Source organism: Centruroides vittatus, unplaced genomic scaffold (assembly GCF_030686945.1).
Source record: "Centruroides vittatus isolate TY-2023 unplaced genomic scaffold, ASM3068694v2 scaffold_386, whole genome shotgun sequence".
Taxonomy (NCBI): Eukaryota; Metazoa; Arthropoda; class Arachnida; order Scorpiones; family Buthidae; genus Centruroides; species Centruroides vittatus.
Window position 1 is genome coordinate 6,805,497 of NW_027122706.1, and position 25,864 is coordinate 6,831,360.

The window sequence follows — 25,864 nt, forward strand, 5'->3', positions numbered from 1 at the left end:
TGTTATTTAGTTTTTGATATATTCATTTATAGAGAAAATATTAGATCTTCATTATATAAAAATATATTTAATGTTAATGCAAATATAATTTTTACATTTTAGATGGTGATCTTATAACAATATTTGATAATTCAGATGTCTCATTTGCAATCCAGTGTAGTAGAATTTTGAAATTAACAATATTTGGTGAGTAATTTTTATAAAGTTTTTAAAATATGAAGGTTATTTTTTTCAACCTCCACTAATGCATGGAAAAAAATTGGAAGCATGTGAGACAGGGACAGATTGCATACCTAGTGAGTAGTATATTCCCTCACCACTCAGTATTGTGCCAAGCTATTTTAGACATTTGTTACTCTGCAGTAAGCACGTAAACATTATGCCACCAATTCAGTCTCTTGCCAACTGTGAAGTACGAGCAGTAATTTGATTTCTACGGGCCAAAGGGCTGAATGGAGGTGAAATTCATCGAAGGATGTGTAATGTGTATGGTGAGAACCTCATGAGCTACGGATGTGTGCGTGAATGGTCCAGGAAATTCAAACAAGGATGTGACAATGTTTATGATGAAGGCGGGTCAAGGGAGGAAGTGTGTGATGAATGATGATTTGGTGGACAAGTGGATCAATAAAACAAAAACAGTTTCTGAGCTCAGTGAAGAGTTTCCTCAAATTTCAAGGTTCAACTGTATATTGCTGACTGACAGTGTTAAAGGTTCGCTGAATGGCCTGGCAGCAATGTTCTTTGACATAGGTATACAAAAGCTGGTGTCATGGTATGATGTCTACCTGAATCGACAAGCAATTATGTGGAAAAATAGGCAAAGACTGTAACTATCTTTTACAAATAAAGTGGTTTTGTTCTTCATTCATGTTTGTTTATTCTGGGTCGGTGGAGGTTGAAAAAAAATAGCCCTTGTATGTTTATCAAATATACATACTTTGATAGTTCAATGAAGAGAGAAAATAGTGCTCTTCAAAAAATTCAAATTGTTATGAATATATTTGTAATTTTAGAAAAGAACAGAATATACAGTTTGGACAATATTTATTTATTTAATTTTATTTTATTAGTACAAGGTAAACACCTATTTGCACAAGTAAAACAACAACATAAAAAACATATACACGACACAAATTGGCAGTGAACCATCAGCATAACAGAAAACAAAAATTTATAATTAGTCAAATCACACAAAATTTCCCACAAAATTCATTGCCAACACTACCAACAATGACTGCCACTTTTATAACCCTTTAAATCTCCTGGTGGCTAACAAACAAGAAAATAAATATATTAGACATAACAATAACATTATAATTACAAATGTGATTCTTATTATTAAGCAACAAACTTATAAAATCATAACTTGACAAATTCTTTTCCAAAATACTTGTACAAAATCCCTTTGTTTACAAAAGCTTTACACTCCAACATCACATCATAAGCATCAAAAGAAACATCTAAACCACAAAATTCACAATTTTCCATTCTTGAAGTCGTCATATTTTTTAACATATTACATCATATATGCAATACTGCTAAAACCACCCTAAACTGTCACAAAATTTAAGTATGTTGGCATGCTCCAATTAATTATTAAATTAGAATACCACTTATTAAATTTGTACTCTAAAGCTTTGTTTTTAAAATCAGTTAATAATTAGCCACAGTTCTTACCAACACATCAGATATAGTTATTGGATTTAACAAAGATGCATGACCTTAATAATTATAACTTTCCAACAATAATAATAATTGACTACCCCATGTCAATTTTTGCAAAAGTAAATATGATGTAGCTTTAACTGTAAGCTCATTAACTGGACACTTACCTGTCCATCTTAAGATATTTTATTATTATATTAAATTTTAATGAAACTCTTTGAAATTCTAAATAGATTATATACAAGGGAATACATCTCTAATGACTTTAACGGCAATTTATGGCAAAAGCAGGCATTTAATAAACTTCAGTCGAATGGTATTTTCTCTTTCTGTCTAGGGGAAGCCCAAATTGCTGAACGATAAAATAGTGACAACTGAACAAAAGCTTCAAATAATTTTACTTTATCTGATCAAGCTGTTAATCTGCCAGATTTACATACCTAAATAATTTTCTTTATACCAACATCTGCTTTATTAACAATATGATTTAAATGCCTAGAAAATCTTCCATTCAATTGAAAAACTCCCAAATATTTATATTCATCTAGTACTTCAATCAAATTATGCTTAATATACCACTTTTCTTTTTTAGCATGAACTACTCCATTACAAACACCATGACCTTAGATTTGTTCACATTAATACAAACACATAATTTTTGTATATCCTCTGCAGTGAAATTAATCTTAGTTTGGACAATATAAAATTATTTTACTTTTGATTTAGATCATAGTTTATTTCTATGTAATCACATTAATACATTGATAACATTGTTTTTTGCTTTATCAGTATTGCTTCCAAATTAAGTATTACATCAACCCACAAATATTAAAATATTTACACAATGTATAATTTAATTGAAATTATGTCATTGAATTGCATTACAGGAAAAGCTTCTAATTTTATTTTATCAAAATTTTGAGCCCCAGAAAATAAATTCATTAGATATGGTAAAAAATATTTTGGTTAATAGAAAATATAGTAAAAAATAAAATTTAAGGATACAAATCTTTTATTTTTAAAATAATCTTTTTTCTTGTTAAATGTACATATTTGGAAATATAATTAAAAGTTTGCAATAAATGCACTGTCACTAATCTGAACTAATTATTATATGTGATTGATTGGATTACTGAAGTTACATGTAAGAAAGAGGAGATCAAAAAGGACAAGTACATATATTCAAAAAATTTTTATAATTTTGTTTATGTTAAAAACTGTATATTATATTTTAATTTTATAAATTGGACATATTTTCCATAGATTTTTTTTAAATTTTTGGTAGGAACAATTAACAGAATAACAAATAAAAGTGGTTTAAATTAATGCATATTGGGTTAGCAAGGCCTTTACTGTAATTACCTTTCACCTATAGGAACATGTGACATATTATATTTGATAATAAAAACCTCATTTTACTACTGTTGATAGGTTTAACAATGGCCAACTCATGCTTGGTTGTAGTAGATGAAAACTAACAGGTGAACGTTGTATGTTGACAGTATGCACATTTGGAAAAAATGCTGAAAAGTTGTGGAAAATAACTTGATTTTTCATGTTTTTACCATATGAAGCAATTTGATTATTATTTTTAAATTCATATTAATGAGAAAAAAGCTTAATTTTGTAAACTAAATTACATTTTTATTCAGTAACATTTTTGTTCTTTTTAAGAACATCATCAGTTGTAAAAATTAGCAAGTGTGTTAGAATGAATAGAAGAACAATGGAAAGAGAGAACAGTTGATATTACTCTAACAGTTAAAATTCTCTCCTCCATCATGTAACTACTACATGCAGACAAAGAGGAGGCAAAACAAATGGATATGGCAGATATATGTGATCAATCTTACTAAAGGAGACTTTTATTACATAGGATTGATATACAGAATACTTTGGCACAAAAACACATTGTACATTGGCTGTGACTCTATACAGAAGAATAAGCAAAGTGTTACAGCATTGATGCAATAGACACTAGATAAAAAGGTCCAAGTTTATTGGAAATCCCTATAATCATTAAAATCTGGGTAGATAAGCTAACAATCTGATAAATAGATACATTATTACATTAGTATTCATTTTATATGCTACATTATTAATAAGCTAATTTATATAAAAATGTATGTAAAGTAACTATCATATGTGTACACACATTAATTAACATTACTGATATTTCAAATTCTGTACATGCTTACATTTATATTAATACGGAATAATAATAATAATAGTAATAAAAAAGATACAAATGAGAACACACAGACAAACAAACATGCACAGAAATTTTTTTTAAAAATAAAAAATTTTATGGATACATTAGTAAATTGGGAAGATGATAAAAGTCATGGATTCTTTCTCCATATTTGACATAATATGTTACTTTATTGTGCCAAATGAGCAATTTGACCTGGACACAAGCATCATTAAAAGGAGTTCCATCTGTTGCAGCAGCTTTAAATTAAGTTTTTTGGTATCTTCTCTTTCTCCTGTTCTTCTCTCAGATAGTCAGCAGCTTTGATGGTCTAAAAATGAGAAATGATTAGTTTTATTTGTTGAATTTTGACTTTCAATTCTTTAGACAACCCCAGAATATCTTTGCTCTTTAATTGGCAAAACAGTTATAGTACTGTAAAAAAAAGTAACAAAATACAAGATTGAGCAGATGGACAAAATAATGTAAATGAACAGGTTTCAAAGATATCATTCAAACAGCAGCAGAAACATTTGAAGTCCTATCTGTGATGCATGAAACAACTTTCTCAATAGGTATTTCTAGTTATGCAAAATATCAGTTAAAACTGTTGTCAAATACTCAATATATGAGAGTCATTTATTTCTTTGACATACTCAATATGATTAGATAATCTCCCCTAATAACTATAAAGTGAACTATAAATCCAAGTAAGAATGAATATTGAAATTCTGTCCAGGTTTCTGGACAGAATTTCAATATTCATTCTTACATTGTCAGCTTATATAATGGGCACAGTTTAAATATTTGTTTCTGTACTTTTCCTTTTGCAATAGTATAAGCTTCATCTATGTTAAACATTAACTTTTTGTGAGGCTGTCAAGTTAAACATCCATTCAGAAACTGTACCAAATTTTTAAAACTTCAACTTTCTGCAATATCAAATGGTAAACAATTTCTAACAAAAAAAATCTTGTAGCATAGTCAAGAACTTCTTGCACTGGACACTATCAGAAGAATAGGATTGTTTGGAAACCAAGAATTCACAAATTCAAAGTCTTTTTCTATTTCTATTATCATTCTGAACAGTTTTCAATCTTTTCAAAACTGATGTTTTTTTGCAGTAAGATGTTTCCTGAATGACTATAAATTCTTCCATATATTGTGCATTTGACTCTGATATTAATTTTATTATTGAATAAATAAAATTACATGTGTACATCAGTATCAGAAGTTTCACTTACCTGTTTCTATCTATCTACTCTGCTGAAAAACTCTTATATACACTTAAATTTTGTATTTTCCTTTTTACTTGTCTTCTTGCTATTAATCTGAACCTGAACCTTACAAATCAGGCTGAAAATGCAATAAATTAAAATAAAAAATAAGTAAAACTAAAACCTAAAACTATCTTACTACAAATTCGTGAATAATTGGTTTTGTGCGATAAGTATTAATCACTGATGTCTCACAGAGTAAGACTAGAATATATTATAAATATATATCAGATTGCTAAATTATTTTTCACCATTTCACTATTAGATGACAGTAAAACTGCAAAAGATTGCCACAGCTTAGGACCAAACTTTGAACCTGTAATTTCTGTTATTCATTGCATTTCAAGAGCAAGATAAAACAAGTTTTATACAAATTTCTTTACATTTTCTTTTAAAATAAGGCCATAAATCACAAAAATATTCTAATAAAACTCCCAATTGCCTAAACCAAAATTTATGGTTTAAGCCAGTGGTTTCAACCAGGGTCCATGTAACATTACTGGGGGTCTACAGAAAAAAAATACCGAATTGGGGGTTCACTGTGATATTTTTGTGGTCTCTAGGGTACTTCTACTTTAGAACAATTGTTTTACTGAGAATTAAATTTCTACAGTATATATATTATATATATTGTCAATTTCTTTATTACTCATTTCTTGCATAAGGGTTAAAATATAAATTATCTTTTTCCTTTGTCAATGAGACATATATGTTGTATATGTATTCAATATTTTAAATAAAGCCAGGGTTTGTTAGGAGAATCTTATACCATCAGAGTCATGTCACTTGACAGTGACATTTCTGAAAGTTTTCCTTTCTTTTTTTAATAGTGAAAAATATAAGGTTTTTTCTGTGCAATGTCTATGGGGGTCCACAAAAAAAATTAAGAGAAAAGGGGGTCCATGGATAAAAAAAGGTTGAAAACTACTGGTTTAAGCAATTGGGACAGTTACATCTAAAGTAGTTTAAAATTGCAAAAAATGGGAAATAATCACACAATCTAGCAATCCTGGTCAATGCTGTTAATGATACTTCTCAAAATATTGAGTATCAGGCACTTCTTTAAAGTATTGATACTGGTGAAGTGTCAATGGTATCAATATCAGTCCATATCTAATGTAAACTTGGAAAAAATAGAAATGATATTGTTATAAAATCTTTAAAAAGCTTTAAAATTTCTTAAATTTAAATTTGAAGACTTTTTCAAAATTAAAGAAAAACAATTGTGTTACTGTAAAAATGTTAATTTTGTTTATAATACAGAACAGCGTAATTACATTGTAAGAATATTTGAAGATAAAAATAATTTTCATTCTTTTGAATATTATTAGTTTTATTTGAAGATAAGCAATAGTAATAAACTATTGTTTTAAATTTAAAGATTAAATGTTTGTATAGTATTCTTTATATTTTAAGAAATTGATTGTATAATATATATTTTTTTTTTTATTATAGTAAATGGAGAGCCTGCACCATTAGAATCTGATGAAGTAAAACATATCCGTAAAGAACTTCAAGTGATTAGAGATCATGTTAATCATTTACTTGATCGTCTTGAGCCAAGAACTGTTTCTGTTAATACTGAGAAAGGTCATTTTTATTTTGTTATTAATTTTGTTACTTTAGAATTGAACTGCATTAAATATACTGGAAAAAGTTCATTTTGTAATGGGACCATGGAAAGGTAGGGGCATGCCCAAGGCACCAAGATGATGGAACACCAAAATTCCAAAATTTTTATATGGGTGAACTAATAAATTCATAGAAAACTGTCACATACAAGTATAAAAAATTATATGAATAAACAGTATTTTTATGATTTCTAAAATTGTAACAGACTAATGAGCAGCTTATTCAAAAGGCAAATTTTTGTTTATTTTTGTGTTTGAACTCTGAAGCATTTGAAGTTAGAATTTGAAATCTAAGTACAGTGCAAGGTACCACTGTACCTAGATTAATTGTACAATATAATAATAATAAATAAAACATTGACTAATGTAAAAGTAAATTAAATATGATAAAACAATTTTTTTTAAATTCTAATTTTAATGAATTTTATTATACACTTTTTTATTACTATATTCAACATTTTATAATATATGAGTCAAAAAATAAATACAAGATCTGATCACAAATTATCCAACCTTATTTTTTTCTTTGCAAGTATTTGCAAGCTGGGGAGAAGACTGTTGTCATGTGACCCTACTGCATGCATGTGATTTTGATGAGTCCATCCTATCCTACAGTCACTGTCAGGCAGCTACAATAGTTGCATGTATACACTGTTATCATTAATATTATTAGATTAAAAAATAACAGATTAATTCCAACCAAAAACACCACACAAATAATTGGGAAAATCTGGCCAATGACCTAAGGTTTGTGTGGATTGATTTTAAAAATAATCTGTACAGTAAACAACTATATACCTATAAATTAAAGGGCAGAAAATTAAAATTCTTTATATTTCATGTAACCAAATGGTTAATGGGAAGTTGTTGATACAAGATACATGGATTTACAATTATGGATTACGTGCCTGTAATTTAGTGATTGTAACAGCTGAAGAGAGACAGTTTGTCTGTCCCTCTTCAGCCTTTAGGTGGACCTTGAGTAGATAACCAAAGTTTGAAAACATTGTCTTAAATTGTTATCTAAATGTAGGGTACCTTGAAGAATATTATAAACTAGAAGAGTTTCAAAGGCTATGGAAGGTTGAAGACCCCTGATCTAAGAGATGCTGTTAGATGCAAGAGACCACAGCTTTGGCAGTCTGTCAACTAGTTCATTTATCATGACAGTGCTTTGGCCCATGGATTATATCCTCCAGACATTTCTTACAAAACAGGGTATTGCACAGGTTCAGTACATTCCTTTACTCCCCAGACTTCACTCCAGCTGACTTTTGGCTCATTCCCAAACTCAAAGGAAATTGATTATAGGATGCAGAGGTGATCAAGACTAATGTAATGAAGTGCCTGATGAAGATCCCGATAAATGACTTTAAAAAATGCTTCCAACAGTGGAAGCATCACTGGGAGAAGCGTGTGAACTCAGAAGGGACCTATTTTGAAGGGAAGTAGTAGTTGAACCATATGGATACATAGGGTTTTTTTTTCCTGACCTCAGGTCGGATACTGTTTGATCAGACCTTATATATCAGGTGGGCAAGCAAGAGTTTAGTGGGAGCTGAAATGTAGGTTTTGCAAAATGCATAGGAGCCGTAGTTCTGTACTGTCATGGCAGATAATATGGTAAAGTGCGCGATTTTATTATATAATATAAATATAATATAAAACAAATATTGAATTTTTTCAATAAACATATTTTCACAAAATTATAAAAATAAAATTGAAAAATAATAATAAAAAAACAGAAATTAACACTTTCAGCAAGAGCCACATGTCACTCAAAAAGAGCCACATGTTGCTCTCAGAGCTGCATTTGCCCATGTCTGTTATATGTGTAATTTACTATTTTGTCAGTTCAGATAATAATGAAATTAGAGAAAGTTAAATTGGTTTTCTTAAACTTAATTATATTCATGTATTTCAGCAAAAGTTTTAACAAACTATTTAACCCAATCATAATCATGAAAAACATATTTCATGATTATGATCAGGTTAAAAGAAATAAGTTTTTAAAACTTCTTTTAAAATTTTTATTATAATTTGTTTTAATGATTTACTGTTTCATTGAAGTAAATTTTTATATTTTTAAAGTATCAGATTTATTTATCATATTTTATTAGAATTCTTATTTAAAACATTGAGTTAACTAAATTATTTAAAATTATTATTGTAGTGTCAAAAAGTGAGGCAGCAGCTGCAACTGTTCCTCCCAATGGAGGTAAAGTTCCAAAAGAATTTGATCCATTGACTGTTAAGCAAAATAATGATGAAAAAAAAGTTGCATCTTCATTTGGCATTCAAGAAGGTAAAGGTATTTGTAAAACAGTTCAAAATATTATGTTTTTAAATTATTATTATAATATTTTAATATTAACACATATGATTTACATTTCTAAATTCTTATAATTAAAACACTGATATTTAGTAATGGTAAAAAAAAAATTTATAAATCTTTTCTGAAGTCGGAAGTATTTTATCAACATTTAAATAAAACTCTCTTTTCTTAATTCTTAAATGAATTATCAATTCTGATAGGTGCAAATAATTAGATTAAACAAATCCAAAGAAACTAACATGAACAATATATCATTTAGCTATAACATGAGAGTTGATGTGGTTGCATATACTAAAAAATATAATTTCAAAAGAGTGTTATGAAAATTTTAATTATTTAAATATATGTAATAGCTGGAAAAGTAAAAATGATATCTAACAGGGAAAGTATGGTAAATTGGTCAAAAAATGACCTTCCAAGATTTTTACATTTTTGAACTTAGGACATCTTGAGATGTCGAGAAATGCAAAAAATTTTGGGGATAATTTCTGTATGTGTGTATGAGTGTTCACCCTCTTTGAAGCTTCCTGTGCTTTTCGTCAAAAATTTCTGAAATTTTGCAGGGAGGTTTGTTTATTAGGGGGATTGATGCTATTAAATTTTGGTGGTTAAATGTCAAGGGGATGGAAGATAATGGGAGTCATATGTATCTCCAGTAGGGTTGGACTTAATGATGCTTTTAATTGTTGTTAGCATTTACAATTTTTTAACAAAAACCCATCCCTACTCTCAAAATTAAGCTTTTTGTCATTTTATAATAGTTAAAATATAAACAGTTTTTTAAGTAAAATATGGTAACAGATGGTGCCACCAAAATTTTAAATGTTGCTTGGAAAATTGAGCAACTCATTGCTGGTTTATTTTTTGTTTCCATTCTAATTGTAAGTAGCACAGTATGGTATCAGTATATGCTATAGGAATCTAGCTTTCAATTCTAATTTCCATAATTTATCTTGAGCAGTACATGAGTAATCCATGCTGGCAACTTCAATTATAGTGAAGCATCAAAAATCTGGACTGATTTGGAATGGATCCTATCCAGATTTCCAGTTTGTCTCAGTTTTTAAATATGTGTTAAATCAGCATTTTAACACATTTAAAAACTGAGACAAACTGGAAATCTGGATGGAATCCATTAAATGTGTGTTAAATCAGCATTTTAACACATTGACTGACATGAGAAGCATAACATAATGCACACACAATTTACCACAATAACCTTGAGCATCAATGGTTGATTCTCAAACATAGTTAGTTTTAATAGCCAGTGGAAGCAGCTTTTGTTTCTCAGATCAATGTAACTTCTATCGAGCTTAAAATATACATCTGTAAGTAATTGAAACTACTTTTGGCCTGTAGCTAAGTGAATCAACAGTTGATTCTCAAGGGTCTGAAATGTTCATAATTGAAATTCAATGAAATACAATCAAACCATAGGTGATATATTATTTAGGTTAATGTGAACCTAGGTATACAAAATGGCGGCACTTCCAGTCGCCATCTTGATTACGAGTCGTGGTGACAAATATTTATGCAAATTTGGCATCGCGGAATATTAGTTATTAAATCCCAATTCTAAATTTTTGATATTTAAATAAATAAATATTATTTTGACAAAACATTTACTTACATTAACATGCTTCTTTTCCCTTTTTCCAACACTTGTTTTCTACAAAACTTGGTTCTGACTTGTCGGTTTTCGTTTTTTCTTACTGTTTTTATCACTCTTCTCCGCAATATTGCATTTCTTGCCTGTTACTTTTTTTACTTCTTTTTTATTAGTAGAAACAGAAGCACTGGTACAGTCTCTGGTTCTTTCCATTCCGGATTTCTTCCAGATCCAGGAAATATCTTTCTTAAATGTTTTAAGAATATATAAAATCTTTTGCCAGGTTTTTTGGATGGCCAATTTAAAAACTTCTTGTACATAAATGCATACATGTAAGAGTCGGAAAGATCTTCAGTATAATGTTTTGGTAAGTTTTTTTTATTTTTTAAATAACCCCACAGTCTTTCACTATTTTGTGTGTGATCGCCAGTTATTGGATTGACAAAGTTTTCTGAATGATTAACAGTCCTGTGTTCAATTTCGATTCCATGCAGATCGTCTATGTTCGTATATCCTTTCCACTCATTGGTCAGCACTGTACTCCAAGTTTACAAATTTAGATATAATCCAATTTAAAGCGATTTCTGAGCGATCATTCACTTGACAAATAAAGCAGTTCTTGTCTTCTCTACATATTCCGCCAACAACCCATTTGGTGCTTTTCAATTTACGTCCTTTTTCATATTTACGTTTGCATATGACTATTTCATCTATTTCTACAGTTTTGTTCGGTCCGCCAATTTTAAATGTAGTTAGATTGTGCATAGCCACCATCATTACAAAATGGATGTGGGTCAACTAGTTTATTCCAGCTCTATTAGATAGTCCTGAAGCTAAAGCTGCTGTGGTAGTAGAGCAGTCTAATCCAATATAATGCCACATAAACGAGAGTATTCGAGTCCATGAAATTTTGCCGCATTTACCTTTGAATAGAATGTAATGGTGCCTTCAAATGCCGAAGTTTTGCATCTACATGTTTGGCATCGCATCGCACAAGATTCTCGGTCAATTTTTAGATTATTTTACATAAATTAGACCACTTTTTACACACATCCTGTACATGCTGTATTCCTAAAGTTACTGCTAATTTAAAACCTTTATCAATTCTGATATTAATACCTAATTCGGAAAAATCAGATTCAAACAATTGGAAAAATGAATGAGAAGTGCATTCAGCCCAAAAATCTTCGGAATTAATATTAAAAGATTCCATTTTTAACAAAATAATATTAATAAATAACTATAATTTAACGTTATGGTTTTTAAATAACTCAAATCTAGTATTAACACAAAATTTACTATACTCCTACCATGTCACTTCACAAGGGGCTTTGGTATTATTAATTTGCATAACACAACACAATACTTCGAAGCGCCCTCTACTTCTTATGTCATTTGGTCATTGCGTTCAAGACTGTCGGAAGTGCTGCCATTTTGTATACCTAGGTTCACATTAACCATTATTTATATTCAATTAAACATAATCAACATGTATCACATTTTCATTAAACACAAAAGCAATTGACTTTCTATAGTTAATACTGAAAATATCAAAATATAATTTAAAAAACCATTCTATAAGATAAATAAAAATAATTGTTTACAATCATAAGTTTTTCTTCAACTAGACATGAAGCAATTGCAAGAAATAATTTTTATTGCATTGTATGCAGTGGAATCTTGATTTGGTTGTTTTAGATTAAGTATGCTTTCAGTTAATTTTTGCCAGATAACATACAAAGCACTTAAAACATTTATTGCCTACATTTTTTAACACAGATTCACTTTGCTGATCTTGCATTGCATTGTGCTAATTGTCCAACTGTCTTAGGTTGAAAACAAGATCTTTTTTGAATTTTGTTGTTGTCATTTTTTCATTTGCCGCCACCTGATGTAGAATGTGAACATTCACTACAGCAGCACATGTTAGTTCAATGGCCAGTTTTCAATACCATTTTACTCCCCTTCATAATAAAATGGTATATGTTTTCACTTGATCTGCCAAATCAATATACATTTTACACTTGTTGTAATCGACTACAACCATTGTTTTTATTTTCTTTCTTTTAGCAAAATCACTGACTGTGAGTTCAGCACAGTACCAAATCTACTCACCTACTAATATCCTACTAAATAATAATAAAAAATATGGAGAACTTTAATAAAATCAATAAAAACACTTACAGAAAACAAAATAATGAGCATGCATATCATAAAACATTGCACTTAAGCAAGAATAAATTTGTTTTCATATGAATCGGCGTATGATGCACACGGTATTAGTGCAAATTTCAGCTTTTAAAGCCATGTGAGTCAAACGGTGCTTCTCAGCTCAAAATAATAGAAAAATATGTTTTTTACTCTAATAATACATTCAGTGACACTTAATGACTTAATTGCTGTCATATTCCTGGATGAAATACTTTTGGCCATTAAGGACCTAATTTTTGTTGTTATAATGGCAGTCAACATGTTAAGCATTAAATCAAGCTGATGTTCTAAGTTCAAGTAAGTATTTCACAAGGAATGTAGGAATACTTGCAAAGGTTCAAAATATAATTTACAGAATCATTATATTTAAACAAAATGTATACTAATTATAATTTCAAAATTAAAAAATTCTGAATGAATGTTAGAATATCAACAATGCAAGGCCAAAAGAACATCACCAATGAAGTTACTATTGAAAGGCATTAATATCAACAGCTGAAATTGGATTTTCAACACTTCACTATATATGTTAGTTTTTCTATAAATAAAATTGTGGCTTGTTGTATAGTCTTAATGTATGGTTGTCATTTGTTGACTTTTCAATTACAGTAGGGAGTTGTTATCCGAAACGTCGGTTATCTGAATGCTTTCTGGTCGGACTGTGTCGTGCTGAATCAAACTTTTTTGATACTAGATTTACTTCTAAAGTATAATTTTTATGTTTTTATATTTTTCAATATATTTATTTTGTTTGTACAAAATAAAGAAATAATTTTTAACGATACAATAGCCTTGATTATTATTATAAAAATTTTCGTTGAGCTAAAAATCGACAAAAATTCAACACGAAGCGACACGCAACAGAGAAAAATTTCAACATCAGACAGGTTAATATATTTCTTTGTACATAATCGGTTATTCGAAAATCAGTTATCCGAACAACCCCAGTCCCCAATTGATTCGGATAAACGACTCTCTACTATATGTGTAAATTGGAAAGTCAAGAAAGATAAAAATAAAGTACTACTATCTTCATAAACATAAACAAAAAAAATAATTTAGAAAATTAAATATTTGCATATAGGAATATATATATATATATTAATTTTAGTGTAAGATATAGTTACCAGATACTTGGGGATAAAATCTGGGATCTGGGACAAAATGATTTCCAAAATATCTTTTGGGAAGAACTCAGGACATACGATAGATGTGTACTGTATTTTACGGACTATAAGACGTACCTTAATTTTTAAGCAATTTTTTAAAAAAATACCTGTAAGACGCACCTGAATTTTGGAGGCAATTTTTCGAAGAAAAAAGTGTGTCTTATAGTCCGTAAAATACGATATTTTTACTCTGTCAATGACAGAAATACATTTAAAATGCAGAAAAAGATATTTTATTCTAAAAATTGTTCCTACAATAAAGTCCCATGCCATTACATGGCAGTTAGAAAACATCTGGAAATCCTAGTAAGATAAGATATAATAATCAGAAATTTAATTTAAAAAAACATTTAGCAACAACTTTCTGGATGTTTTTTAAATTATATTCCTGTGTTAAGCTATAAAAGCCAGAAAAGTAAAAACCTGAGGGTCAATTTGACATGATTATAGTACTTTCCTGTGGTATGTTATAATAGACAGGAAAAAAAACTTGAAATAAAACAAGTAGAATTTCTAGTTAAACACACAATTCTAAGAAATCACTTAAAATGAAATTTAATTTTAAAGTCTTATCTCTTAAAACATACTACTGGAAAAATTTCAACACTAATAAAGATAATGTAGATTTTTTAAAAACCTAAAATTTTTTGGCTTTTATTCAGTAACTTACATCACACAAGGAACTCTTATTGATATAGGCTTTATTATTGGATGTGGATCCTCTTCAGTCCTTATTTTTTGTACAGATCTTATCAAAAGAAATAATAGTTATAAATTACATCACACATGTGTGTTTACAGATAATATTTACAAAATAAAATTCTTCTTTACATACATTATACAATATAAATTTTTTATAATATATCGTATAATGTAAGTAAAAAATAATTTTATTTTGTAAATATTATCTGTAAATGTATAACTGCAAAAAAGCATCTTATGTGTTTACAGATAATATTTATAAAATAAAATTCTTCTTTACTTACATTATATGATATAAATTTTTTATAAAAAATTTATATCATATAATGTAAGTAAAGAAGAATTTTATTTTATAAATATTATCTGTAAACACATAAGATGCTTTTTTGCAGTTATACATCACATGTCTGTTTGATTTTTTATTTTTGTAAACATGAAATCTTTTTGAAATGGTACCAGATCACTAATCTGAACTAAAATTAGAACTCTCCGTAGCAGATAAGTGCTGAGGACACAACTGTTCACTGTGTTGTTGGATAATAATATAGACTTAAAATAAATTCAGAAAAAAATGAATAGAAAATAATTTTAAAAATTTATTACTATTATTATATATTTTATTATCATTAATTGATGATAAAACAAAATTGTTATTAGATAAGCATTTCTATCTTGGACACATGATGTATGTCCCCAAGATACAAATTAAAGTTTCTCTCTCACTATTCCATTCCATTCAATATTCAGTTTTTTTTTTTTTTTGTTGTTGTTGTTGTTACATTTACAATGAAGTGTATTAGAAAAACAATGTTTTAATGTTTGAGATAGTATCTTCTGAACTACATAATACTGTCATGCTTTCCTTGGCTGCTCTTCAGATGGAGGTTATACAAAGATTTTATTTCTATTCCATTACTTTTCTATGAATTATATGCTGTCCCAGATTACATGCACAAAAATATGGTTGCTTAATTTTCAGAAAGAATTATCCAAAATTTGAATCACACATAAGTGTATTGGATTTTCCTAATGTTTAAATTAAAAAGATTTGACTATATTATCATTTAAAAATTAATAATAATAATAATGATAATTGCAAAGATTAATTTTTTTCAATTTTAGATGAAGGCAGAGCTGGTAGTCCAGATAGTATTTCAGTTTGGGATCATCTGCCAGTCAACAACGATTACAGCAGCAGCAACAGCAACAGTCGCAAACACCCCAACATGGACCTGTGCCTCCTGGTTCTTATCATGGCAACTATCCACCTCAGTCTGCAATTCCACCACAACAACAACAACAACAACAACAACAACAGCAACAGCAGCAGCAACCTGGAATTTATTCACAGCAACAACTACCAACTTCTCAGCCTCATCCTTATTATCCCCAAGCAGGTAAAGCTATTAATAGTTTAATATTATTTTAAACACTAATATTAGAATTTATTAAAGTGCTATTTGTATTCACCAGATTATTTATTTTAATTTTATTTTATGTTTGTTAGTAAAAATATTTTGAAATAATGATTTCCATAAAAAGCTAACAGTTATATGATATACATTCACAAGAGCCGAATTATCGGGCTAGAGTTGGCTATAATAAATAAATAATTAATAAGAGAATTTGGCACTAGAGCTTGGCGTTAGGCGCCATCTCTTACTAAACTTAATAATTATAATTAAATTAAATAAATAATTTTAATAATTTGGAACTGGAGGAAAAGAAATCGGCCCGAAGCGGGACTCGAACCCGCAACTTCTGCTATCCGTGCAGACACGTTACCAGTTACGCTACCCGGACCTTCAGTCCGATTGCCTCCTCCAGTATATATAAGCTAACACGACGACCATCGACAGTAACGTGTCTGCACGGATAGCAGAAGTTGCGGGTTCGAGTCCCGCTTCGGACCGATTTCTTTTCCTCCAGTTCCAAATTTTTAAAATTATTTATTTAATTTAATTATAATTATTAAGTTTAGTAAGAGATGGCGCCTAACGCCAAGCTCTAGTGCCAAATTCTCTTATTAATTATTTATTTATTATAGCCAACTCTAGCCCGATAATTCGGCTCTTGTGGATGTATAGCTTTGTAACGGGTTAGTCGTTATTTATTTACAGTTATATGATATTTTGCTTAAAACTTAATTTATTAGTATACTTAATTATTGTAATTTCCTGTGAGTAACATGCAGGTTATAAGTCTGTTTGAGAGTGTGAATTATGACTGCTATAGATTATTTCTTGATTTTAAATTATACAGTTATAATCTCACTTAAAAGCTTTTTCTTTGTGTAAACTTAATAAGACCATCTTTAACTCTTTCATCAGTGCAAATGGGTTTTCTTGCTTGTTATTTTTGATATTATAGTCAACTCAAGTATAAACCCTCATCAAAATTGATTTGAAAGTAATCAGTGTTGTTGACAATTAAGACATGTGACTCAATAAATATAATTTTAGTAGACTACAAACTTACAATAACAATTATAAACTTGCTCTTTTCATCTCTATAAAGGGAATTTTGGTGATTAAAGTAATTGTGTGTTTAAAACAGTATTTCTAGCTTGACTGTGAAATGTTTTGTTTATACAATACTTTCTGCTACTTTGCTAATGAAATTGGTCCAAATAAAGATCCATTTAAGGTTCTCCATTAATCAAACTTTTATTTCCTTAAATAGCTGTATTTTCTTCTTGTGAAGAAAACTTGAGAAAGTAACAATGTACTGTACACTGCCTTTCTTGGAAGAACTAAAAAATCAAAAGTTTAAAAATAGTGTATGATATATGTAGTTATGTATATTATACATAATTATGAGATAAGTTTATAAAGAAATTTTTTGTTTGAATATTCACACAAATCAGTCTGAATTATTTTTAATGTTTTTCAAAATTTTAAATACAGTTACATATTTAACATGCTTTTTATAACCTTGTGAATCATTGTGTGCATACATCTTGGAACCACTATTATTTAGACTGACTTTTATTTTCATAATGCTTATTTTCTATTATTTTTCTTCTTTCTCTTCTCTTTGCATGACCGTTGAACTTGCTCCCACTTAAAGCTTTGAATTCCATAAATATTCATCCTGGAGCTGACCATGTGTCTTGTTAATAATTTTGGAAAAAATAAATAAAAATATATTAACATTCAATATTGAACTATATTTGCATTTGAATAATAAATAAGTGATTGAGTTTTGTGTTTTTATTTAATACAAAATAAATTTTATACTGTCTATAACAGCTATTAAAATGTATCAAATTTAATTAGGAATGCCACAATCAACACCACCAACTCAGCCTAGCAGCATGGCACATTCATCTGGAGTTGGATATGGTGCAGGAACTATTCCACCTCAAGATTATGGCAGCTATCAAATGATGAGATCTCAACCTTCTCCTCATCCTCAATATGGACAACAATCTCAACCACCTCCTGGGTATCTTAAAAATATTATTTCAGTTTGTTTTTACGTATAAATCACTAATATTTAATTTTCTTAACTACAAAAACTTTTCTGGAAATATTTATTTTAACAAATCTTTAAAAATTAATTTATATGTTGACAAATATTATTTAATGTATATTCTATACTAAATTTTCATAAAGTAGTGAGTATTAGTTTATTAAAACTTAAAGATTTTCATACTTGAATATTTTTGAGGTCATAAATCCATTTTCAGTTTTTGAGTTTTAACATTTTTAAAATCTCTATTGTATCGAAAAAACATTGCCATAGATTTAGTAAAATAGTGAGTATTAGTTTGTTCATAGTATAAAAGAAGTTTCATTTAATATATTTTTTTATTCTCGTCTTTATTTTGTAACAAAAAGAAAATTCTTTTGGTGGAAAAAATGTTTCTTCTCACTTTTTATAAAAATACCTGTCTTGGATATTATTAAAATATCCAAAAATCATTATATTTAATTGTATATAAACCTTGTTTTATAATTAAGATGACTAACATAAAATAAAGTGAGTGCACTGTGTTAATAGTTATTCTATATTAAAAAGTTTAGAATTATTTCAACTTTTTTCTTAACAGTTTATAATTCTTCTAATAAAATACCTTTGAGGAAAATGATATTTATAAAATATACTTGTGAGCATTATGTTGGCTTCTTTATTCCTAGACTTATTACACTATCACTGAACACAAGATCAGCTTGAGAAAATAATTTATTTTCCCAAAAAAGTATGCATTTCAGACCTAAAGTCTTTCATCAGCTTTTTTACAAATATTTATGAAATTGACACATCCACATCTATGAAATGCACAATAAAATTTCACCATTTGGTAAAATACCGATAACAGATCCAATCAATAAGTATATAATTAAATGTGTTGATAGATGTGGATGTGTCAATTTCGTAAATATTTGTAAAAAAGCTGATGAGGGACTTTAGGTCTGAAATGCATACTTTTTTGGGAAAATAAATTATTTTCTCAAGCTGATCTTTTGTCCAGTGACGGTGTAATAAGTCTAGGAATAAAGAGGCCAACATAGTGCTCACAAGTGTATATCAAGCTAGACAAGAAGCATAAAATAATTTTATAAATATCACTATAATATCAGTTTTTGCAAATTGTTGTTTTCAATAAGAAAATATAATTTTCAAAAAAAAACAAATTTAGAAAGACTTTGGCTTAATCATTTAACTAAATTTTATGTAAATGTATTAGTTGAACAGAATTATTATCTTAACAATACAGAAGATTAATATACTTTGAATATCACAAACTCTTTATAGATTGGAGTTTCTGTACACCACACACCTGTATTTTAGAACCTTTGTTTAATTCCAGTAAGTCATTTTTGTAGAAAACAGACTTACGTTTTTGATTCCTCTCCCTTTTCAGATCCAGATTTTTTAAATAAAAGCACGAATCCAAAACAAACTTAATTATGTGTTCCAACTGCATATTCTTTTTGTGGGATGGCTAACAAAATTTCAAAATAAAAAATTATCCCAATGTGCATTCTTCTTGTAGAATATTGAAAATTTTGTATAATTGATATTTTTTAACATAAATGGAGCATGCACACAAATCAAGTCTTACATTCGTAAGAAATTTTGTTAGGTAGATGCTATTGAAAAAATGTCTGCCAAGTACATTTATTTTTAAAATATGAAATACATTTTTCTCCCCTAGAGTTTATAGATAACCAACTGGGATACATATTTTAAAAAGATATCGGGAACACTCCATTTGTCTTGCATTCAGTCAAATTATATCTTTTTTTGACTGTGTGTAAGCACATAGTCGTAATGAAAGCTTCAGCAAGTAGCATCTTGCTTCACATTCTGATCAAACTGTGCAAGCTTTTCAGTTCAAAATAAATGCCTTTATATCAATATGTCCTGGCTTACAAAATTTTACAAAATAATTGTAAAATTTTGTCTTCAATATGTAGGGAACTTCATATTACAAAATATATTTTGTTGCATAATGATAATTTTTTATGTTACTGATGTGAATTCGTCAATAATAGGATGTAAAATCAAAAATCATGGAAAAAATCACACAAAAATTTAAAGATTTTGAAATAATGTTGATTTAAATTCATACCATTTTTTCTTTTAATTTTTATGCTGACATCTTTAGTTGTCAGCATAGAAATTAAAAGAAAAAATATTAAATTGAAATTTCTACATTCATTTTGAAAATTCATACTATTTATGCTTGATAAATACTCATGTTTGGCATTTTCAGAATACAACGGTAATTCATTTATTAGAGTAGTAACCTGACACATACAATACACACAAAGTTGTGAGTGTGAGTGAATAAGTTTAAACTTTATATTATAACACAAATCCACATTATTTGTCATGGTATGAAGTCTAAAATTAAAGTATATACATTTTTATGAAATCACTACACTAACAATTACAAGTTCAGTTTGCTTATATTATGAACAACAGATAAGCATTTACAAAGAATATTAGGAACTTCCACAATAAAATGATATTAAATTTAAAGCAGTTGTATTTGTCTCTGTTTCCTATTGTGTTGACTTTTGACTATAATGCTCTATTTTAATTTTGAATATAAAATCATAATTTAACATTTGATAAAAAATTTGAGAAATATTGAATCATTTTTGCATGTAAAATATGCCACTATTCCAGTTCATTTTACCATAAAAAGAAAAATCTCTTTAATAAAATGTTTTAGAATATTTATTATAATTATATTATATTGTAATAAGTAGGACTCGGATTTTATGGTGCAAGAAAACTATAAAAAAGGGATAGAATAGAAGCAAAAAATGTACATTTTTAAACAGAAAATATGTTTTAGTTAATAAAAATTAAACAGTATTGATTGCAGAAAATTCCAAAATAATTTATTAAGATACACAGAGATTAAGTTTTCAATTGAATAAAAAAATTGTTGTAGTGCACCACAAGCATGTGTTCAGTGTTGCTAAATGTAAGGCATTTTCTATTAGGTTGAAGGAAGTTTTTGTAAATTGAAAATGATCTTTCTACATTTGCTGAAGTGAGGGTACCTATTTTGTTTTCACTTGAAATTTAAGGTTGTCACATCATTCATTTCCAATAAACATGTTGCAAGATGTTCAATGTGAAAAGAATTATAATAAAGCATGATACCAAAGAACTTTAATTTCACGGTTAAACAGATTATTTACCTGGGAACTGTATAAATGTCCTGACTTGTATACACTTCCCAGGTTTCCCTATGATGATAATACAAACAAATGAGTTCTTTGCATAATTGATTCCATTACAATTACCAATCCAATACTATTAACATACAATAATACATATCCTATGATTGCAGATCAATTCTTAACCTGCTTAAAAAACTAAATGAAAGGTAGCAGTGGTGTAGCTACGGTTCTCCAGGCCTGGTGCGGAATCAGATTAGTGAGCCCCCAAAAAAATTTTTGGGTCTTTTTTCTTGTGATTTTGGGGCCCCCATGGCCTATCACATGGCCCGGTGCAGACCGCACCTATCGCACCCCCTAGCTATGCCACTGAAAGGTAGATGTATAGACAGAAGGGGAAGGAGGAATAATTGATAGGACAGGGGGTACCCAAAATTCTTGGCAAATAACTTGATGTGATTCTCATTTCCAATTTCAACATCCTGACGGATGTTCTCTTCTGAACCTTTTCATCTCTTCAAAAGTATGATTTCTCTAAGGAAGATTTATCTCAAAGTCTGGCTTTTTATTTTCTCGTAAGTCTTATACTCTGAGACCCAACTCACCAGCTCTGGTTGATCTCAAAAAACTCAGAGTTTTACTGGTACACGACTAGCATCCTCCATGTCTGGCCAAAGAATGTCCTTCCACCATGAGGTTTTGCCCTCAGAGCTTCCTGTAGTCTATTGTTAACTCCCCACACCCTGGTGGGGAAGGGTTGGGTCAGAAATTCCTAGAAGTACAGAAACAAAAGAAAAGGGGACATAGAGAAAAGAAATAAAATAGGAAATTAAAATTATACAAACTAAAAATGGCATACTGCCACAACATCAATGTTAGGATTGTTGGAAATATTTGCTTCTAATTTATTTTTTGCAAACCCTTCTAATTTTTCTTGAACTTCACAGAAAATTTTTCACTGATTATATGTTTATAAATTTTGTTCTTCCAGCTGAGATATTGAGTACACAAAAATTTGTATTCGTGCACAGCTACAACTCGCAACAATAATTCATCATCCAAATCTTTATTAAGAATTAGTTTCTTTACTTTTGAAACTGATTCTTAGCTGCTGAGCTAGATGAATCCAATTTGTTGATGAAATCAGTTATTTTGGTAAAGTTTTCACAATAGAAAGCACCTGCAGCTAACCAAGTTTTCTATCACATAATTATAGATTCAGGAGGAAGCTTTAAATTCATTATTTCCCTGTACAGCTGAAGATGAAAAAAAAAATACTTTTAAAATGTCCATCTCATCTCTAATATAAAGTCATTGGCTTTGCTGTATTCAACACAAATGGATTCACAAACTCTGTATAGGGCATGTGTGATGCAAGTTACATGTTTAAAGTTAGGGTACATCATTTTCAAGTTTGAAAATGCTGAAATCATATACAAAGCTTGATCTGGTGACACTTCCCACACAAGTCATACTTTATTCCATCTGGCCACATCATTGAACAGACATCATTGAAACACTGCATGATGGTCTAGGCATATACCATAGAAGGATGGAAAAAACTAATTTTTGTGTTGTCTTGATCATTTTAGTTTTTTTTTTTTTTTATTTCTGGTCAGAAAGCATTTTGTTTTTGGCTTTGCAAATGAAAATCTCATGTCATTCAACTTATTTCTTACTGTTCTCTCAGACAGTATTATTTTTTTGCTATTCCCCATTTAATTGTTTGGAAGACATTTTTAGATGTTTTTAACATTTTTTTCAACAGGTGATCATGAGTTTTGCTGATTTTTAGGACAATTACTTCTGACACAATTTTTTTGTGTCTCCTATGTCTTTAAACTTCCTAACAACACACCAACACACTGCAACTTCTGTATGGATTTTCCATCCTGTAATAGCTTTATAATTTGCTTTTCTCATGTCATTAATAAATACTTGATTGTGACCTTTGTTTATCAATATTTTACCTGTCTTTGCTTATTTTCTTAGAAAATGATGTAAACACACCTCTTAAAGCTAATGGTTTTTTCCATTCAAATTAGAATGCTAAAATCTGTAAACTTAGAGCCATGTTCAAAAACTTTTTTCAATACTTGCTTATTGTAAAAAAAAAAATTTTTTTTTTTTTGAGAAAATGGTTTGGTTTATTCATTTGAAATTAAAGAATTAGTGATTAACACGTAATAACCTAATGAACAAATTGTGTATTTTTGTTTTGAACATTACATTTTTATTTTCTTGTAAAACAAGCTCAAACTAAACAATTTTATTCTCTTATATCATATTTAAATACTTTTTTGCCAGTAGTTTTATTTAGAATTATTATTTAAGTAATTTAACTAACTGTACTCAAATATATTTATAAACTATTCATCTGTATATTTTTAAAAAGCTGTGAGTTTTAAAGATGTTTTTTAAAATTAGTTTTTCATTGGCTTAAATATTTTTAGAAAGTATTTTCTATTTATTGAGATTGCATTATTGTACTGATTGACTTTTTGTGTATACATGATTTTTTTCCAACAGTCATGTTTGTTTGTTTATTTATTTTAACTGGCTTAAAAATTTCAGAATAACCTTAAATTTTGTGCTGGTTAGTAAAGGTCAGTCTAAGAAATTTCTTTCTTCCACACAAAAATTAAGTTTAAATTTCTTTTGGATTTTTAAAAATAGCTCTGATCTATCAAAAAATGAATCTTTTTCTTAAATAAGTTTGGTAGGTTTAATTGCAATCAGAGTACATTGCTATTCATCATTTATATATATTGCTTGTACAACAATATCCAAATTCTATTTGAATAATCAAGTGATACTAAAATTACTGGATTTTACTTTCCTGCTAATATGTATACATAACAAGGGTAGTATTGGAATCATGTTGCATTTGACCATCTGGGATTTTTGCAAATCTCCATGTTTTGAGACTGTCTGAAGCCAAAGTAGTCAAAAAAAAAAAAATTTGATGTATGCACTGGTGTCTATTTCATTTAATATCACAGGATTGGGTAATGATTAAGTAATCAAATTTGGCACAGTATCTTGTATATAAGAGGCATTGATGCCATTAAATTTTGGTGGTTAAAAGTAAAGTGTGTGGGGAGATTAAGGAAGGTCATGTCACATCTCAAGTGTGGTCAGACTTAATGAAGATTTTACTCATTATTAGCATTTAGAATTTTTTAAAACTCATCTCTATCTTTGAAATTAAGCTTTTTGCCTTTTTGTTATAATACAAAAGTTACTTTTTAAATAAAATCTTGTAACAGCCAGGAAAGGTACACAACTTGTTTCTGGATTTTTTGGATTATTTTTGTTATTAAATTAATAAAGAAACATTTACTAGATGTAAATGTTTCTTTATTAATTTAATAACAAAAATTCAATTTAATATCAAATTTTGTTAATTTAGTAATTAAAAATAACCCAAAAATCCATTGACTGTTGTTGCTCATAAGATGTTTTTGTGTTGTATTTTATTATGAATAGTATTGCTATCATGAATAAAAGAAAATGTAATATGAAAATACAGAAAAATTAAATCAGTTGGAACTGTTTTCATGAACAGAAAAAAATTTGTTGATTATTCTTTTAAAAGATTTTAATTAACTAGAATCTCAACAGATGGCATTAAGAGAACAGTTGATTAGGAAAAACTATTTCTATTAATCTTAATAGAAAATTTATGATGATGATGATATAATTCATAACTATAACAATCAATGGATTATTTTATTGTGATAAAAAACTGTTATATTCAGTGCATTACAATATTAATGGCAAAACTTTTGAAATTTGTCAATGTTATAATATGCATATAATCTTGATCGTAATAAATTATTATTGAACATTATACAGAAAAATCTTTAGTCAAGTGATAGATCAGTTTGTTATGCCAAGAAACTCTGACTGTCATCTATAATGCAATTTTGTGACTATTTTTATGACTTGATTTAACAAATTTGTGGTTTAAGTCCATCCCTTTCTTTTTCTTTTTGTCATTAGAATTTTAAATTAAAAGATTAACTCACACCATGAAATTTTATTGGCATGATTATTTTACTATGTTGAAGAAATGTTTATCTAATAAATTACAATGTTATTTCTTTATAATCTTAAACTTTATCATATCCTGATGTCAGATTGGATTTTATAAACTTCCTGTATTTTAATATTCTCCATGCACAATAAAAATATCTAGAATCTGTATTAAAATATTTCTAAAGTTTAAATAATGAATGAAAATTTTTCAATTAAATTTCTGCAGACTATTTTTGATATGATTAAATTTCAGATATAAGTGGTTAATTAATAATAATTTTTAATTTTGTCTTAGGATTGCGGAGAATTTTTTAAAAATAAACAAATGCTTTTCTAAGACAAAATATAATTTATTTGGTTTCTTTTCTTTTGCAATTTGTCAG

The 25,864-nt window shown here is 28.4% G+C and overlaps 1 protein-coding gene across 1 annotated transcript in view; it reads left to right on the forward strand.

Moving 5' to 3' along the window:
• Window positions 1-25,864, forward strand: part of LOC136988840 (protein TFG-like) — a 52,836-nt gene that overhangs the window by 21,304 nt on the left and 5,668 nt on the right. The window contains 6 exon segments of the mRNA XM_067286817.1: window positions 103-186; window positions 6,592-6,726; window positions 8,941-9,072; window positions 15,916-15,945; window positions 15,948-16,190; window positions 18,072-18,240. Of these exon segments, the coding sequence (XP_067142918.1) occupies window positions 103-186; window positions 6,592-6,726; window positions 8,941-9,072; window positions 15,916-15,945; window positions 15,948-16,190; window positions 18,072-18,240 (793 nt within the window).